This window comes from Haliaeetus albicilla, chromosome 20, assembly GCF_947461875.1.
Source record: "Haliaeetus albicilla chromosome 20, bHalAlb1.1, whole genome shotgun sequence".
NCBI classification, from domain to species: Eukaryota; Metazoa; Chordata; class Aves; order Accipitriformes; family Accipitridae; genus Haliaeetus; species Haliaeetus albicilla.
The window spans coordinates 10593880-10613397 of NC_091502.1; the positions used below are offsets into that span (position 1 = coordinate 10593880).

At 37.6% G+C, this 19518-nt stretch overlaps 1 protein-coding gene across 4 annotated transcripts in view; it reads left to right on the forward strand.

Annotated features, from left to right (window-relative positions):
• Positions 1–19518, forward strand: part of CWF19L2 (CWF19 like cell cycle control factor 2) — a 90519-nt gene that overhangs the window by 60662 nt on the left and 10339 nt on the right. For all 4 annotated transcript variants that reach the window (XM_069808268.1, XM_069808269.1, XM_069808271.1 and 1 more), the window contains one exon: positions 1072–1209. In XM_069808268.1, the coding sequence (XP_069664369.1) occupies positions 1072–1209 (138 nt within the window). The remainder of the gene's footprint in view (positions 1–1071; positions 1210–19518) is intronic.

Consider the following 19518-nt stretch of genomic DNA (forward strand, 5'->3'; position numbering starts at 1 on the left):
CTGCATTTCCCTAGGGATTACTTTGGGGCTTATTTAAATGCACATTCAAGGAAACGTAATTTTTTCAAGTTATCACAGTCTCTTAGCCAAGTAGTTTATATTACATAAAGTTACATAAATAATGAAGATTAGCAGAGGTGAATATTTTCAAAATAAGAAAGATTTTACTGAGATACTCAGGGGCTAATTTTCCTTTCCTTTTCTTCTGATCAAAAATACTGCTACTGCTGATAGTAAAAATTATGACCTAATCTTTGTAACAAAGTGCTTTGGGGAGCAGTGAGAAGCTTGAAGCCTGGAGCAGTGTTTTATTCTTAGGATAATTGCTTGCAACAGTAAATAAACTAATATTTCGATCCTCTTGGGATGAGAGGAGATGACAACACCTCATATTTCTAGCAGGTGTGTTCTTGATGAGTAGGACAGATCAGTTTGTAACACTGCTATGGAGGAGCGAAAGGCACAAGAGGGTGAGGAATTGGTTGTCATCCTCCTGTTGTTTCCATTTTGGAAAATGCCATCTTGCTTTATGTTAATGACCATTCCCTATGCTCCTTCAGGATTTAGTTTAGTCCTGTCCTAGAGGACAAATTCTGTTTTCCTGTGCAGTCTGTCTAAGATGGCAACATTTCCCAGAAGAGGTACCACATTTATACAGGTTTTCAGTACTGTCTGTTATTGCTGTGTTTCAGTAGTGTCTGTGACTTCACAATTCAAAAGCTTCTGTAAATAATGAAGATTAGTTTTTGGAATATTCCATTTTTGTGAGCTGATTAACTGTTTCAGTGAATTACTGTACATCCTTCCTGAGCGGTAATGTTGTAGCTTAAGGTAATAAAGGATATAGCAGCTGTGGGAAGAGGCTGTATTTTTATTTAGACATACTGATGCAATTGAAGAAAGGTGAAGATGTTCTTTTTCTTAAGTCAAATGAAGCAGCAAGCCCAGTTGTTTCAGATGTGCTTAGCTTGATTCATGATTCTTTGAACTTGTTGAAATTACTAGCATCTGAGTTTTATAGTTGATCTTTCTCACTAGGTTAATATTTATTTTCAATATGTTTGGTTCCAGTTCCCTACTCATATAGATAAAGAAAGAATAAGGTATTTTCAGGATGATGATAGTATGAACCTGAAGGATTTGGTCAAAAATGAGAAGATGAGAACAGCAGAGGATCAAAACTCATTGTTCATGCGTATGGTGTCAAAGGTAAGGTGTTGTGTGTATGGCTTTTTAATTAAGCATTTTATTAGAAATATCAGGGAGGACATGAGTCCTCAGTGCTGTAGGTATGTTGCTTTTGGTTGAGAATTCTGATTGTCTTGAATAATAATCAAGTCTGTTGTAAGACGGTCCTCGTAGATGTTATCAAAGTGATGGAGACTTGTATGCATGCAGGAAATGTGGTGTGTTCAGTTCCTCTGCCTGTAGAATTTGATGTTTTTGAGGTGAATGCTTTTAGAGTGTGTTGTACATTAATAGGTTACTTACGCCCAACAAAGCATGTTTTCCCCAAATTAGTGACAAATAGAAGCAGCATTTTTCTTAGTGTTTAGGATGTCTCTTCCATCTAGAAGTTACAAGACTCAATGAGATTTGAAGCAAACTACCTGAAATTCCATCAGGATGTCATGGATAATGAGATAATTTATGCTCACAGGCCACACAGATTCATACATTATGTTTCCATGAGTGATTCCACTTAAAGAGCAGCCAGCTCACAGACAGACACTGCAGTGCAAATGGAGTGATTAATTTCTGTCATCCAAACTGAGTAATAAAGGATACTTTACGTGCTTGAAGTGTTGGACACAGATGATTTCCAAATAGCTACAACATACAGTTTCTCTAGCATGCTTCAAATTTTACTAGGTTACTGCTCCAGTATTTTGTGCACCACCGAGCAGGTTTTGAAAAAGCTTGTTAGCGTGGAATTAGTATCATCACAGACAAAATTTGTTTTTCAATTTATCTAGATCCTGGAGAGTAGTTTTTAGGGTTTGTTTTTTTTCTTTTTTCTTTTTTCTTTTTAAAATTTCTGAAAACTCTCCTCCTTCAGGTGATACTTAGAAGAATCAGAAAAGCCATGATAGTGCCCTGTAGAAAACATTTAACCTGATGATATAAACCATCTGGCAGGAAGTTCTTCTAGAAAGATTATCAGAATTTAGAGTGGTTTATGCATCTTCTGATTCAGCTGCTTTTGGTAGAAGTTCTCATTCTGTGCCACTAGCATACTCAAAAAATTATGCCCTTGGATTCCAGTTAAATAAACACATCTTGTTGCCGGTATTTGATTTCCTTCTTTACCTTCCCTTCCAAAAAAAACCCCAAACACATAAAACTTTGCTTCAGAACCTGTGTAATAGTGCAGGCTATTAACTATAATTAACTAGCGTATCTGTCATGCAAACATTTACAAGTAAATGAAAATGTAAAGACACAATAAAACTCTGTACTGTCCGCAGCATATGATAATAAGCATAACAAAGAGAAGTGGTTGCCATTTTCTCAAGGACCTTATTCTTCTTTTATTGTTTTGTCTCCATTAAGTATTTTCTTTAGAAGAGGTAATTTTCATCAAAAATGGTGCTTAGTGTGTGTGTGTATGAATGTCTATATTAAAACATAAGTGGAATGGAATTTAAAAAAAATTTGAACTAAAATCTGGGCATCAAAGGTAAGTTTGTAAATCAATATTAACGTGTCTTTCTGAAATTATTATTAATGTGCTCAATTTGTCCTGTGTTTAGTCTGATGTTTTCATGTGACTGCTTCCACTGAACAGCTTGCACGATTGCTTTTTGTGCTCTGATTCTTTTCAGAGGTGTGAAAATAAAACCAGGCTAGTTTGAGATTCCCGAATCTGGTAATAGCAAATGTTTGCAATGCCCCTATGAAGACATAGTGGAAAGTGGTCTCAAAAAGAGAAATAGTTTTTTGCTTGGATTTTTCCAAACTCAAATGAAAGGCCATTCGGCCTTTTCTAAGAAACATGTGTGCATTTATACAGTAATGTACTTGGCTTGCCCCTGAAATTTCTAAACTTTGTGAGAAGTATTGTTAGTGTATTCATATATTAATTGATTCCAAATTTCTTCACTTCAAACTGGAAATAACGTTTGACTCTTAGAGCATGTTCAGTTGTCCTTGGTTTAGTTTTTGTATTTTTTACATTATATTAAGTAATTATTAATGCAAGGAAGACTAGCAAACTTGAAGGGAGATAGATGATTTCTAGATTATTTAGTTTTGTAAGTCTTCAGAGGGAAAATTCTGATAACTTTTCTTAGTAATTTTTTTGTTTTGTTCTTTTTTTCTATTAAATTTTGAAATGCTGTGAATTTTCTTGATGACTGAGACACTTAACACAAGAGAGAGAGAGTCACTCAGCCCAGTATTCTGTATCCAACAGTGACTGCTTAGGAGAAAGAGTATAAGCACAGATCACATTTCCAGTGATGCAGCCTTTATGTACTTTCCTGGCCTTTAGCAAATTGGAAGTTTTTATGGTACCTCCTTACCTGGTATTTCTCTCTGCTTTTGGTTTCTGGATAGTTATGTTAATTACAGATTGGATTGAATATCTCCTGTTACTTTCTTTCTGTGGCTCCTCATCCCCCATTCTATCATCTGTACCTATTGTTAAAAGGCATGAGCTATAATTATTGAATTTGAAGAAAGCAGAAAAACAAATCCTGTACGCATAACATCCTTGGTTAGCGTTCTTGTACCTGCAGCCGGTTTCTCAAAGATTTTAGTTACTTGTACTGTAAGGATTTCTGGGAAAATAGTGAAATTTGATCCATTTAGGAATGGTGCAGAAATGGCCTGGCTCACTATGCAGCTGTGTTGTGATTTAACCCCAACCAGCAACTAAGCACCACGCAGCTGCTCACTCGCTCCCCCTCCCTCCACCCCCTGTGGGATGTGGGAGAAAATCGGGAAAAGAAGTAAAACTCGTGGATTGAGATAAGAACGGTTTAATAGAACAGGAAAGAAGAAACTAACAATGATAATGATAACACTACTAAAATGACAACAGCAATAATAAAAGGATTGGAATATACAAATGATGCGCAGTGCAATTGCTCACCACCCGCTGATCGACGCCCAGTTAGTTCCCTGAGTGGCGATCTCCCCCGCCCCCCACTCCCCCCAGTTTACATACTGGGCATGACATCACATGGTATGGAATACCCCGTTGGCCACTTTGGGTCAGGTGCCCTGGCTCTGTCCTTGTGCCAACTTCTTGTGCCCTTCCGACTTTCCCGCTGGCTGGGGATGAGAAGTTGAAAAATCCTTGACTTTAGACTGAACACTACTTAGCAACAACTGAAAACATCAGTGTTATCAACATTCTTCACATACTGAACTCAAAAACATAGCACCTTACCAGCTACTAGGAAGACAATTAACTCTATACCAGCTGAAACCAGGACAAGCTGTTTTAAAAATAACAGTTCTGTACAAATGAGGATGAATTTTGGCAACTGAACTTCTGCATCCATGTACTAGAGGAGAATGCAATATAGTGTTTAACTTCTATAAAGAGGCAATTATGAAGAAACGTGGAGTCTATTTAGTGGGAGTTTAAAATGAGTACGTAAAGAGAAAATGCTTGCAGGTTATGAGGGACTCTCCAGTACTTGGAGCTGATTGCACATGTATGCCACTGGTGAAAACATTCTAAGGGAGTGAACACCCTCCAAAAATGGGATAAAACTTTATTTAATTGTTTTTATTTAAAAATAAATCCAAGGGTGGGTAAATAGAAGACTAAAGAGCTTCTGGAGGTTAAAAGAAAAATAAAATCCAGAACCCAACCATTATTTAAAAAGTACTTGTCATGTCCCACTAAGGAGAATGGAAAAGAGTGAGAGCCTAGCAGACTTAGAAGTAAGCTTTGATAAGAAAGATTGAAAAATTATCTCGAGGGAATTACTTTAAGTAATTATTTTGAGTTTGCTAAAAGCATAAAACCAGAAGTTAAACTCATTGGAAGCAAGAAGACTGCAGGAATGTGGTGTTGAAAAAACATGATCAAGGTATAATTAGAGCATTTAGGAAAGATAAGTGCATGCTGGAAGCACTAATGAACTCTTTGCATTAATATCCTCTATAAATGAGGTCAGAGTGATTCTTTTGCATGAGCCATTATTTACAGGGAATAAGTGAAAAACTATCTCAAGTTAATAGTGTCAGTAAAATGAATTTTAGCTTCAATTTATAGAAATCCATTATTTTAAGAAGAAACTTGGATTTTAGATGAATAGTAACAAATGACTAAAACCGAATGGTCCTCATTTAAGTGGTCTGAAAGAAGTCAAGTGTGGCATGCTGAACTATGAGCTGCTGAGTGTAGTTATTCATCCCGAGGAACGGAAGATGGCAAGTATAATGGCAATCTTTAAAATGAAAACAGAGGGCAGGAGTAAATGGTTATTTTTTATTATAATAGGAGGTTACCAGTGGATTCATCAGGAATATCTTCTTTTCAACACATACATAAACCATCTGGAGTAAGGGATACTTTATGACCTGACAATTTGTTATTGTTATGTAATTATTCAGGGCTGTCAAAAATAGAGGTCACTGTAAATTGTAGAATTTCAAAAGATAAAGCTGGCATTTTTCTAACATTGTGAAACTGTCCCGATCCAATGTTGGGGAAGGTTTCGATATGATCCCAAGAGCAAGATTAAGACACAAACAAGGTCAAATGCCGTATAGTCAAAATAGCCTTTATTATCAAAAGTGGAAAACGGTGACAATAGGATAGAATGGAAGAAAAGGTAGAAATCAAGCAAGCAGTCGGGATAGGATTGCTAGGATAGTCACCACCACGGATCCAGTGGCGTCCTGTTGGTCCTCAGGCAAGCAGTCGGTGGTGGGAGTTGCAAGGAGGGTCACCACCACGGATCCAGCGGCATCCAGTTCGTCCTCAATCTTCAGTTCTTTGGTGGTGAAGAAGGCTGCCCACAGCTTGTCTCTGTGGGTTTTTATAGGGCATATTTCAATGATGTCATGCTCTGCAGGTTTCGTTTATCACATGACCTTCACGTGATCAACACCAGATCAGCTCCAGCCCGTTTCCTCCCCTGGATGTCTCAATGGCCTGGTAATCGTCCTTATGGACAGAGGAGTGTCCTGCTTAAACAGGCCATCTTAGAGACAAAGGGCTTGAGATAAGCAGTTCACAGTTCCTTGAGATGATGGTCCAGTCCCTCACACCTAACAAACTTTGAGGCAAATGGTTCAGGATAACAATTTAGTCTCTTACAGAAACTTATATCTGAACTGATTCTTAAGATTCACTTAAGTCGCTGGAGACACCTACATATTTTAGTGGTGTGAGTCATCTGTCCTATTGAATGCTGTCTGAAAGACATTATGGGTATAAAAGGAATTAAGATGTCTATCTCAGACACAGGAGATTATGCTGTAGACCTCTCAAATAAGGAGAAAGAGATCCCACCACAGGTACTGAGGCAATAAATTCACGTGAAAGTCAGGGTTGATGAATGTAAAATGATGGTAATAGTGAAGCTGAGTGAAGCCATAATTGCGCATCTACTACATGAGGCTGTTACTGCTTGATTTGAGAGTCATTGCAAGTCTGCAAACATCGTCTCAGTGCTGGTGTGATTAAAAAAAGAAACAGAATTTTGGAGATTGTGAAAAAAGGGAATTTAGGACCAATTTAAAACATGTAAGGCTACTATAGTGCACCCATGGTGCACCCATAGCTTTAATGCTATGCAAGCTTATAAAGCATATCCTGTGATCAAAGGCACAGAATGGTGGCCATCTGAAGAAAACCTAAGTAAGCAAAATTTCTTCAGCCTGTGGGGGAGAAAAGGTAGCTGGTAGACTAGAACACACAATTAGCATATAAGTTCAATAGAAAACAATTGTTTTTGTTTCTCATATGTGAAGTGGTCACAGAGCAGAATTTAGCATGAAGGAGGGTTTTGGTGTTTGGGCTTTTTTTCAGTGAAGAAGGAAATTGTAGAACTTGCACTGTAGCGCATGAGATGCTGTGGAGGCCTTAACTGTGAGTGGGAGGAAAAAAGATGCAGCGACTCTGAAGTACAGTTGCATGGGTAGATATTAAATAGGGAGATCTAGATAGGCTGTTGGCTCAGGATTTCCACAGTGAAATGCTGAGAGCTGCAAGTGTGTAGTAGAACTGGGAGTTCTGCATGCTTTGTTTATGCTTTTCCCCATATGTTTTAGCCATTGCTGGAGATTGATTTTGCAACATAAAATGATCACACTGGGTTAGTGAGTGGCGGAGTTTATGTTCCAATTTAAAGGCTTCTTTTTTTTGTCTTTTTTAGGTTTAAGGATAAAATGTCTTAATAATGTTACAAGAATGTGTTGTGTTTCCTGGCTTACGCAACTGCTTTATTTTCGTTTGGGAAGGCTCTGAATTTCTGACTTCAGTAAGCTTTGGGTCAGATGCCATGTACTGTGTTTCTTTTTTGCTACTAGGCAAAGATGCACTGCATCACGTTATTTTATTAGAACAAGTTTCTTGAACGAATAGCTAGGTATTGACTAATCTTTTAAGATTGAGCCATATCATTTATTTACTAGCTAAGTGTGCTGGAGCATGTGCTCAAAGTAGATGTTTTTGTCCATTACTGTTGCAATGGATTTTTAGTTGTCCAAATTTTAATTCATGGTACTGAAGTCCTCCAGTCCCATTGTTACCGAAATCCAGAATAAAACTCCTTAACAGCAATGAGAAGTTAAGAAGCAGGCACTTCGTTTATTGCAGCACTGGGGACACAGGGGATTGCTCCTCCAAAGGCATGTCCAACTTAGTATCAAAATCCATCAGTGTTTATAGACTTTTTCTGTCAGGTCATTGTTACGTAAGTTCTTTACATAAAAATGCATACTATGCTCGCTCTTAAACTTTATAATGATTGGTCCTTTGATTATATAACTATCAATATTCTTATTTAAAAACCAATCATTGGTCAGTTACACTTAGCTCTACTGATTGGAATCTTCGATACTCAAATTAAGATGGGAAAGGTAAGGGGGTTTCCAAGCAGCAAACTGGTGTCCATGATGGTTTCCTTAGTTTCTTGAAACAAAACATAGCAAAACCAGTAACTTCCTGGTGAGGTTTCTATGGTTAGCTATTTCAAACTTTAACAATGTTAAGGTTCCTATAGTCACACATAACACAGTTCCTAAAGTTTCTATGGCTACATTTCAAACTTAACAATCCTATACATTATGCTTCACAATCTTACTTCTTAATCAAACCTAACTCTTCCGTGTGATTGAATTCTGATTTCCTTACCAGAATATTTGCAACACCATGCAATGTCACATCTAGGTTTTGAAGGTGTTTTTGTCTGGCTTTCATAGAAAGAAGCATCATAGATGTCAGTTCTTCTCTGTTAAAATATGAAATGCTTTTCTCTGTTAAAATAGGAAAAGCTTTTAATGCTCTGTTAAAATATGAAATGTAGTTTCTGAACAGGTGATTCCCAGCTCTTGTCACCACAAAATGTGATGGTCTTCCCCAGATGGTGATTGTTTCTTGATCCTTAATTAAGAAACTGGCTCCTAGGCATCCTGAATTTTCCATGTTTTCAGAATGCATTCTTGTGCACAGCATTACAGGATCAGTATTAGCACAGCAGTCTGAAAAATTTGGGTGTGATCACAGATATTCCAGGTGGTTTCCTTTTGTACTTTATGAACCTATACTACAGGGAGTATCTGTATTATGATCTGGGGCTCAGTGAGCCAATCTTCAAAAATCTTGCATCTCTCCTAAGTGGATTCAGCAAAACGTTTTATGTCCAGCAGGAAGTATAGCAACCACACCTCTTTTGTCAGTTTTAGTTAGATAGCATAGTACACAAATTTGATGCATGTGAGTTACTTTCTCTTTGTGCCTTCATTTGAGAAGTGGAAAAAATATCCACAAAATGAATCTGTCATCTTTCAGAAGAGCGGTGGGAGGAAACTGCTGAAAGTCTATAAATGATACCCTACCTAGGATGGGAGAAAGGAGATCCTATCCCTTAAATTCTGTTGAATTATTTTATTTATCTTATCAGTCTGAACTGCCTTTGTTGAATGATTATTGTGATATTCTAGGAGTGGCTACTGGGATAGAAGAAGTTATCCACTGTAGACAAGGCAGTTGCTTTTAAAGAATGAAATATAGGGTATATTTTTACCACAACCTTCCTATAAGGATCTCTATTGCACAATTGCGCCTCATTACAGTAGTGGTTTTGCTTCCATAAGTTCTAATGTCAAATCTGATGCCAACATAATTTGTGGGAAAACAGATGTTTGACGGGTGGCTCATCCTTTGGTTCAGCTGGATGCCTCTTTTCAGCTGAATGAAAAAAAAAAACAACCAAAATTTGTTTGAATTACCAAAACCAATTTTTTTTTTTTAATCTGTTGCATTTGTTAGTTGTCTTAAAATTTCTGGCTGCTCAGCCAAGTAAAAAGAAAAGTTAGACTACAAATTTAAGGAGCTGCTGCTACCATAATATAGCCAAATATGTCTGGGGTTTTTTGTTTGTTTGTTTAGAGCTTCTGTCTTATGGGCAGATTATATTTTTCCATATTGTCTATAATCATATTCAGTCCAGTGAATGTTCAGTGTCTGGCAGCAAGGTGGCTCTCCAGTCCTTACAACTCTTTGGTTATGCAGTGTGATCACCCTTATTGCCACCTTTAATCCGATGTGAATTTACCAGTGTGAACAGAGGAGCCTCAACCCTCCCTGTCTTTATTCCCCCAGTCTTGTGCAGTGTGTTTGCTCCTACTTGCGTGACGTGTTGAACCAGCCAGCAGTGTAATTCCCCATGCGGTTGTGGCTGTGGCCAGCTGTGGTTACTGCTAAGCATATAGACTACAGCACTGTTATTTCCTTCGTGGATTTTCCAAGGGCTTTTATCACTTTCCCAGACTATGCCAAAAAGAAAATTCCAGTCACGTGGCTGTTGAGGATGGAGGAAATGGGCACTGCTCTCATGAATGGGAACAGAATGAGAAAGACCAGCATGTTTTCCGGCTTTTACACAGCTGAACGCTCTGCTCCACATGAATCTTACTTTCCCAATATTCAGTGGTTTAATGGTGTTTCAAATGATACACAGGCTAGTTGTTCCGAATCTCTGAAGATAATTACATAATTGCAGTTTTGTAAAGGGAGTAGGGGATGTTGAAAGATACAATTCATAAAAGGATTTACTTTCTTAAAAGGGACTTGGAAGAAATGTTAGTACGTAGACCCAAAATCTCTATCCATGAAACCTCTGGCTAATCCCATTGGCAAATGAAGGTCTATATAAAGTTACCTCATGCCTGACTCCCACTCAGATTCACAGACTAAACATCTGATGTGGTCAAGCCATACTTGTCCTTACAAGTCTTCTTCCCATGTGTAAAGTTTCCTTTTCTTAAGAGCTCCATGAGATTAGGTGGAGCGAATATGCCATCTACTTGCTATTTGTTCACCTGTTGAGCCTATGTTTTAAATTTAGATAAAAAGCAAATTCTGATTTATCATTCCTTTCTTGACCATTCTTCTTTTTCTAGTCATGGTTCTAATACAACCTTGTTGTACTTGAGGCTCTTATTTCCTGTTACTTTTTGGCTTTTTTTTGAAGCAGGTTGATGTAGACATCAGTTAATCTCAGTTTGAAATACAGCCTCTCCCACAGTTGTCCCATGCTGTTATGTCAAATTTATAAATATCAGGAAAAAGCCCCAAATCTTTAATTTTCAGTGGTGAAAAAGCTTTTTTTAAACAAAAATTAAAAACCCATCACTGATCTTTTTGATATACAGAAAAAAGCAGCCTTAAAGTCCGATTCTTTCATATTTCACTGTTACACCTAAAGAAAAAAAAACAACTATTTGAAGTTACTGTATTTCTACTTTTTACTTTCTTCAGCTTTGAAAGCAGATGGGGTTCTCAATGCTACAGAAGCATGACTATAGGATACAAAAAAGTCAACAAAATATTTGAAAACTGATCCCCCCCCCCGCCCCCCCGCCAGTATAGAGTACAAAATATGTGTGAAGTCTTAGGTTTTCACTACTGATAGCTTTAAGTTCTCTGTGTGTAGTTCCTTCTGCCTTTGACTGTTCTAAGTAGTTCCATTTTCCCAAGTTCATGCTGCTAAGACTTATGTAATCCTTTCACTTATGTCAATAGATGCTTGTGGGTGTATAGAGACCGATTTCTAGAACATTACCTCAATAGAAATTACCTTCTATTTGTATGCATAAATTCTCCTAAGGCTTTTTTTTTCTTTTTTACTGTGTTTTACTAAAAGAAAGTGAGAATAATTTGTGTTGTTCATCAGGCCATTTAAATTTTGTCCATAAACTCATTTTATTTAAAAATCTCTGCAGTAATCCATAACACAAATTTAAGCAGTGAAAAATACAGAGCTACATTAGTAATGCTGACCTTCATTTTTGGGTTTACTGAAGAGGTATGCTGGTATTACAGGTTTGCAAAAAGGGAATTTGGATGTTGCCTTTCCTTGGTTCTGAAGTCCGTAAAATGGAAAATTGCTTTCAGCCTTATCGTTTTTACTTGCTGTGCAAACCTACCTGTTGAACATCTTCACATTTCCATCACCATAAACCAAAACAATAGCCTAGAAACATTTTAAAAGCTAAAGTGAAAAATGCAGGTTGTTGCTGCTGCTACTATTACATAATAAACCTTTCTTTCTTCATATGGTGAAGACATTCTAGCACAGTATTTAATAGACATGGTAAAACTCTAACAAAGCTCTGGTGCACTGTTGCTTTTTACATTTACTTAAAGATCTAAGCATGTGCATGGTTTGCTGTAAAAAAAATAATATGAAAACCCAAGAGAAAATAATTTCAAACACCTTGTTCTGCGTTGCGCTACATTTCGGTTCAATGCGCTAAACTCTCTGTGTATATTGTGTGGACACAAAGTTAAAGCTGTTTCTGCATGTGCAAACAAAGCAACAGCAGTGACAGCTGGATTAGGAAAGAAAGCCTGGGAATGGGAGGAACTTTGTAGATGCAGCCCATATTAAATGACTGCATGAGCATTTGGTATTCCTGAATTATGCTAAAATTACTAGATGTGTTGCAAGTGAAGACTTGTGCAGGACAGTCTTTTCTAGGCATTAAACTTATGGCCAGGGATAACTGTAAAGTTAAATGCTAATCACATTTTTAATAGCAGAATTCTGTGGCTGCAGCTATTTTGTTTGGGTTACATTTCATTTCATTGACTTGCATATAAAGTTTTTATCTGTCGTAATAACCAATTATAGCAAAATCTACAGTTTTCATTTCAAATAACTGAAACAAAAAGGAGCTTGGTCCCAAATCATTGAGCAGTACTGTGCTGTCTGTTTATTGCTTGACTTCTGCTCGAAGGTAGTCCTGAACTACCTTGCGTATCAACATAATTCATAATATTTTCCTGTCAGTGACACAGGCCTCAAAAGCATTCTGTGCATTGATATGTTAAAATCCTTTGACGCTATGTGTTTAAAATACTATTTATTTCACTGGGATGATAAGTTTGGGAAATGCCTACATGCTGAATTGTACGTTGAATTAAACCTACACATTCAGATGTCTGTGCTCTTAGGGAGATTAGAGTGGTAATAAAGTTAACATGACAAAATTCTGCCTTGATTTGGCTTAAGTAAATGCTATTTGATATCAGAAAGACTGTTTTCTGAGGTGATTTTGTTGTAAACAATAGGTGCTAAATGCTGAATAAATTTAAATGTGATGAGATGCCTTCATACATCACTCAGGTTTATATTCTAAAATAATAGTTTATTCTTCTTTATTGCAACTTCCCAAAATATGAGTACAACATTCCACAAATATTAACTGTCATTTAAAGTTGAAGATGTCAGTGTTGCCATGACAATTTAAAACCAAACTGATACATTTTAGAAAATCTATAGACTTTTTTCACAAATTTTCAGAGGAGATGCACTTTTATTAGCTTATATGGAAGTAACTTTAACTATGGTTGCGTTAGAAAACAGGAGAAGTAGTTCAATAGTTGCATACAAAACGGAACAAGAAAATAAGCAGAAAAGTAAGCATACAAAAAAGCTGAAAATAACCCACACTAGAAAGATGCAGGCATATTTTGTTACCATGCTCACGTGTTTAATGGAATTTCCTGTTTCATCCCCAAATTTCAGAGGAAATTTGAAGGGGGGTGGAAGTCTACTCAGGGTGTTATATAGGAATAATCCATGATGATTAGGAGTTCTGTGTCTTGAGGTTTACTTTCAGTATCACAATGGTACTAAATTCTTTTGTAGGGCTTTCTTTCCAAAGGGCGCACCTAAAGAGCAAGGAATAGCAGCAGAGGGAGAGATAAGAGACACGACACACAGCACACTTCAGATGGAGTGTGTCGGCAGCCAGCAGTGTATAAGACTCCAGGGGTTTTACTTTGGAATAAGAAAAACAGAATCAGTTTAAAACTAAGCTGTGAGATACCGTTCCAGCGATCCGAATACATGTCAGCAGAAAAATGAGTGTGACCCTGGAGTGTACCTTGCGCAGATCTGCAAGAGTTACTTTAGGAGATAGCCCCATGCCAAGGTGCCTGATGGCTTCAGTAACATAAAAAATGAAAAAAGACATCAATTATTTTATGAACAGAATGTTACATAATGAAATTGTTCATGTATTTGTATTATTCATGGTAATTATCATGTTAAGGATTTCATCAGCAAATACAACATTGCAATTTTTCCCTCTCTCAAATCATTCTCATTTATGCATAGTCAGATGCTGATGTCTTTATGAATTCCTGTGCTGAATGGTTAAAGATTTCTCTCCTTTTCTTGGGTTTTGGCCACATTTGCACTCTATTTGAGCTGTCCAAATAAGAGTCCAAAGGGTGATTTTTATCTGCTCCTGAGAGAAATTTGGATGCCTTCCCTGCCTGCTGTTTAAATGTTTGTGTATTACAGGCTTTTCTTGGCCAGGGCAAGCAAAACTGTGATGCTGTCTCTGTTGGGTAAACTAAAACTGCATCCTGGTTGTAGAAAACGGATCCCATGTCAGATGGATGGTAGGAATTTCACAGTTGCACAGTTACTCTATGAGGTGTAGGAGGCTATGTCATTTTGCCTGGTGCTGAGAGTCCTAAAGCTGCCTGTGTGTTCTCTGGCTAATCGGTCCTTGCCAAAAGAGAAGGGGAAGTTGGAAAATAGAGAGTGCATACAAAGGAGGAATGTGGCAGATGAACCCAGAACAAAAAAGTGAAATGGGAAAGAGAAGGCAAGGGACTGCAGAGATGATCTGTCTTGAGAGCACATCAGTTTAGGTCAGCTCTTGGTTTTGGCCAGTGTCTTGTAGAAACAAGGACTTCAGGTGCATTGCCTTTATAGATGTCTGAATTTCATGTATTAACTTTAGGAAGTTCAGTGATGTTTTGTGGGACATGCCAACTTAAAACTATATAGCACAGTGACTTCCTGCTTCTTTCCGATCTCTGTGCAGCAGCTGAAATACAGCGAGGGCAATACCGAGCAATATCAGGCATGGTGAGGGAACTAAATACAGAACTCCAGAATGCATTTGACTTTCATGTTTAACAGGTGTGATGCTTCAGCTGATGCAGAACAGCAGCTTTCCAGCAACTCTAATACATTAGCATAGTTCCTTCTTTGGATTTGTACTAGCTATGTCTTTTGTATGGAAGATGATGTGTATGAAAGAAATCAGTTTTTAGATGATTACTTGCTTTCCTTCTGGCATTTTTGAGAACTCTCTCTTCTTGTTCTTTCAATTCCTGGTTAATTTTTTTGGAGAGTTTTTGTTATAGCCAAATAATGCAATTGGCAGAACACACTGTGCACCTTAGTATAAAAATAAGAGTATAAATTTTTGGAAAGAGAATTTCTGTTTTCTTCTCAAATAACTTTTCAAAAAGGCCAATATTTAGAGTAGCAGTTGAAGAGTGCTCTATAGTCTGCCATGGTAGCAGCTATGTTTTATTTTATTTCACTTCTGACACAGTTCAGATGTTTGGCATTTGTAAGATTCGAGGGAATAATCGTATTTAAGGAATTATGCCCTTAAAAAAAAAAGGGGGTTTTTGTTGTTGTTGCTGGCAAAGAATGTGTTAGTGACGTTCATTGCTACTATTCCAGTATTGCAGACTAAATGTCTTTAGTGGCTTTTTGTTTGTTTTTTAAGGCAGAAAACATTGCTGCATGCATTTTCCTACTTTGTATTCGTATCATATCTTGTTTCAGTAGGAATACACAATTCTTGCTGGATGATATTTTTGCTTGTTTTTAGGTTTCTGTACTTTCTGAGCTGTTTCGAGGTATGTTGGAAGGACACTTGTTGCAATATGGGTTGCAAAGAATTTCTTATTCCTTTCATGACTGTAGTTTCTAGAGGTGGAAATATATCCCATTTTAACACTCCTTTAAAGTCATCCAAAGGATGTGATAAAACATGGCAAGAAATCAAGATTCAGGGTGTCACGTCCCAATTTCTCAGGACGATGACTCAGGTTAGCTGATTCCCAAGTCAGGGTTAAGGTGAAACGACACCAGGGATCCTTTAACTCACAAAACTCAATTTTTATTTGCTCACCACCAGAATTGGTATGCTCACAACAAAAATTGGCATGAAACTATGTCAGTAAACTGTGTAACATGTTCTAACCATACATCACCAAACATACACTACAGGCCTTGCTTATTTGGGGATCAGTTCAGGGAAGACAATAAGGAGAGCCCTCCCATTGAGTCACAAGGTTCAGAGCGGACCCCCTTGCTTTCTAGACTCCTTCTCAGCAAGGAGCCTAGGGGTGGCTGGATCTGCTCCTAGTCCCAGACTTGGTCAATGCTTTATGTCTAAAGGGATGAGGTGTAGGGATTACGGGAAAGGAAAAGGGAAAGAGAGAGAGAAAAGACAAAGATTTCACCAGTTCTGGATCCAGTGTTGGTTCAGTCAGCTGAGGGGTCCAGTTCTGGTGGGTGCATGCACGTGGGGCTTCAGTTTGTGTCCTTTTATCATCCTTGCCCCTCCTTTGGGTGGGCGCTCGAACTCATTAGGCTAATTAGGTAGCCTTTGGGCCAAGGTCTGGGTGGTCTTTTGGGGAGTAGCTTCCCCTTCTCTGCTGATGTGATCTTTGGCCATACATGGTGAGCTGCCGCATTCAGCACATCAGAACAGCACACCAGAACTAGGAGCTGTGCACCCTCCAGCATGCCTTCCCCCTCCTGTTGCTGATGGGCTTCTTCTCACCTATGGTTCCTTGCTAGGCAGAGTTCGTTGTTATGCAGGTAGTCGTTAAGCAGAGCTTGCCCCACCACAATGTTTGAGACAGTAACTCCTTCAGTCTCTCACACAGGGACAAGGTCATCTATAACTTGGTCTCTTTGTCTCAGAACTGCAATATAATGGCACTGTGCATTGATGTGCTCGACTTCCGATTTGAATAAAGGTCTTGTAAACTTATCTGTAAGGGTGTGAAAAAGGGGAAAAAACCCCCAACTCCTCATTTTTTCACTTTATCCTTGTCTGTTTTTCTTCAGCAAGGGAAGGGTATAGTGCTTGGAAGAGCATCCAGTTGGACATGAGTTATTAATGACTAAGCTTTTTTTTATTGCACAAGCAGATTGAAATGTTTAAAGTAACTTTTTTCTTAGACCCCGCTTATTTCAAGCACTTATTTAATGTCTTTGAAGCCGGGGGTTGGTTTCTTGAACTGCCTTGCATTCCTTCTTATCTTCTGTTTATTTGTTAGTATTGCAGTGGGATCTGTAATTTTGTTGCTGGTAGACACTCCGTGGTAGAGGTAATCTGAACCTCATCTGTGAATACTCCTCTAAATATCCCTTTACTATGGCTTCTCTCCCCAAAATTCTGCACTGCTACCTATCTTATCTTGTTCCTTTACTTCTCCAAAGTAATCTTACATTTATTTTACTTCCTTCCCCAATGTGCTTCATCTAATTCTGTTGACCAACATATATTACATCTTAAACCGGAAGTGCAATGTTGTCTGGCTCCCATGGCCTCTATCTGTATGAAGAACTCTTCTACACATCTTTATATCCAGGCAAAATCCAAAATTTTGTTTAAGACTCTCCACTGACTTACTCTAGCCTGATGGACAGACCTTGGGTGGGATCCAGGCTGCACTAGGAGCTTACATTGAATGGGTGATACATGCACATGATTCGACTTATGTATATAGCCTGTTTAGTAGTATTAGAAGTGAAGGTATTATTTAATCTTTTCCATGGTTTCCCTTCACTTTGAGGACTTTAAATTTTGAATTCTGAAATACTACTGTTAGATTTCCAAAAAGCACTAGGAGAATTCACTGGTACAACTGGGAAATCTTTCTCACCATTCTTTTGGGTGACTCCCAACTTTTGCCAATAGCTGGTTGGTTGGTTTGGGTTTTTTCCCCTTTTCCTTTTTTTTGTTGCATTTGTAGCTTGTTTTTTGAAGTCTTCTAAATTGTGCTTGTTTTCATTAACTCCACTCAAGGTCATGTTTTGGACTTTATATTGCTTCAGACTTACTCATAGGTTTGAGTCATTGAATTATGAATATTTTTTCATATTGCATCAAACATGATGCAGAAGAGTACAATTCCTGAAGAACAGCAACATAATCTCTTTTTGGTCTTCCTGAATTACCATTTGAAATGTAGTGATCTTCTGTTGGTCATGACTGTACCAGGAGAAACCAAATCTGGTCTTTAGACAGCACTTACTCAATAAAGTTTAGTGCTTTTTAGGTGAGCATTCTGGTTTGGGTCCCAGATGTCTCATAGTATACAGCACTTTATCCACTGTTTAAGAAAGGCACAATCCAGCCTGTTTATTAAGATGAATATTTAGTTCATCACAAGAGGATCTGTTGAGTATTTCTAAGGTATTCTGAAAAGTACTACTATTTAAAAGGTCATGCATAACAAACCAGGAATTTCCACGACTACTTCTAAGTGCAAGCAGAGCAAAATAGTAATGGTATTCTGTGCTGCATGTGATATTCCTGATAGCCAAGGTGTTTTGATTTCCGCTCTTTTTTAGTCTGCCAGCTGTCTTGTTTCATATGTATTTGCATTCTCATGGTAGACTTTTTTTATTTAAAAAGAAACCCAAAGAAAATAGTGAACCTTTACTTCTGGTAGTAACAAAGTGGTGCCATTCTGTAGGTAGTGCTTATTGCTGTTTCTTCTACTGAAGCTCTAATTTTACCTTTCTTATGCTTATATAACAGAAGAACAGAGACTTGATTTTTGTCACCCATACCACTAAATATTTTTTCTAAAGGTCAGGAATCTCCTGTTTATTTTAATTACAGAATTGCAGCATTGCAATAAAACAGAACAAGAATGGAGTTGAACTCTTGAACTGTTGATTTTCGTCTGCAGTGGCTTCCAGTAGGAAGTGCACATAAGCAGTTAAATGTATTATAGCTAAATAAAGTAATATTAAGGAGGTTGCTTCTCAGTTGTTTGGTAGTGAAAGTACTGAACATATTCAAAATAAGCTATTGGTCTGTGTTAGAGAATCACAGTATTCAGGAAAAGCAAGAGCTGTTGTCTGTTTTTTTGTGGGGGAAGTTATTTATCTACCCTACAAAATAAGTCTTAATTTGTTTTAATATCAGATTATCTACACAAACTACACCTGGGATATTTGGAAGATTTTCTTTTATTTGGAGACCGTGCTTCAATTATGATTGTATGACTTCCAAATGCCTTCAGTTAGCATTAGTCTTTTGCTATGGCTACCCCAGTCAGTATTGTGAAATATATTAGGATATGTTGTGAAGACACTTCTGCCATTTTTTTAGCAATTCTTGGAGAAAAACTACTCATACCTAAGTCTGCCAAGACTCTGAAGGATCAGCACCTCCAATATCAAGAAATCTGTATAGTGTACTGTTTTTTTTTTTCTCTCCCTGTCATTTTGATAAGGAGATTACTGAAACTATTCAAGGTAAAATTACAGTCAAGTATGGCATAAAAGTGTTGCAGCACTGGGATTTAATTTAAAGAGAAAAACTTGAAAAAAATCTTTCGCATGCTTTTTACATTTGCTTTAGCTATACGTGTTGAATGTTTGATATTAATGGCACATAATTTTAAAGTCGTTTTTTTAAGTAGAGCAGCCAAAGCAGAAAACGGAGAATTACTTTCCTAAGTCCTTTAAAAAGTTAATCTTTACAATCAAGACTTGCTAAGTCTTGATTTAGGGAAGATGCCAGGGGATTTGTTTGTCATCAAAATAAAAAAAGATTGTTAAAGCCTAATGCTATATATATTAAAAAAGTGTTCTGTGAGTTGTGAAGCTTAGTGAATTCTACTGTCATCTGGGTTTGAGTCCCATGACCCCCGTAATTTTCTTGCTTTCGTTTCCGTTCATTGTCTCTTGCTGCTATTGCCGTAAGCCCACCTTCTTACCCTGTCCTCTCCTACCTTGCGTCAACTTCAGTTAT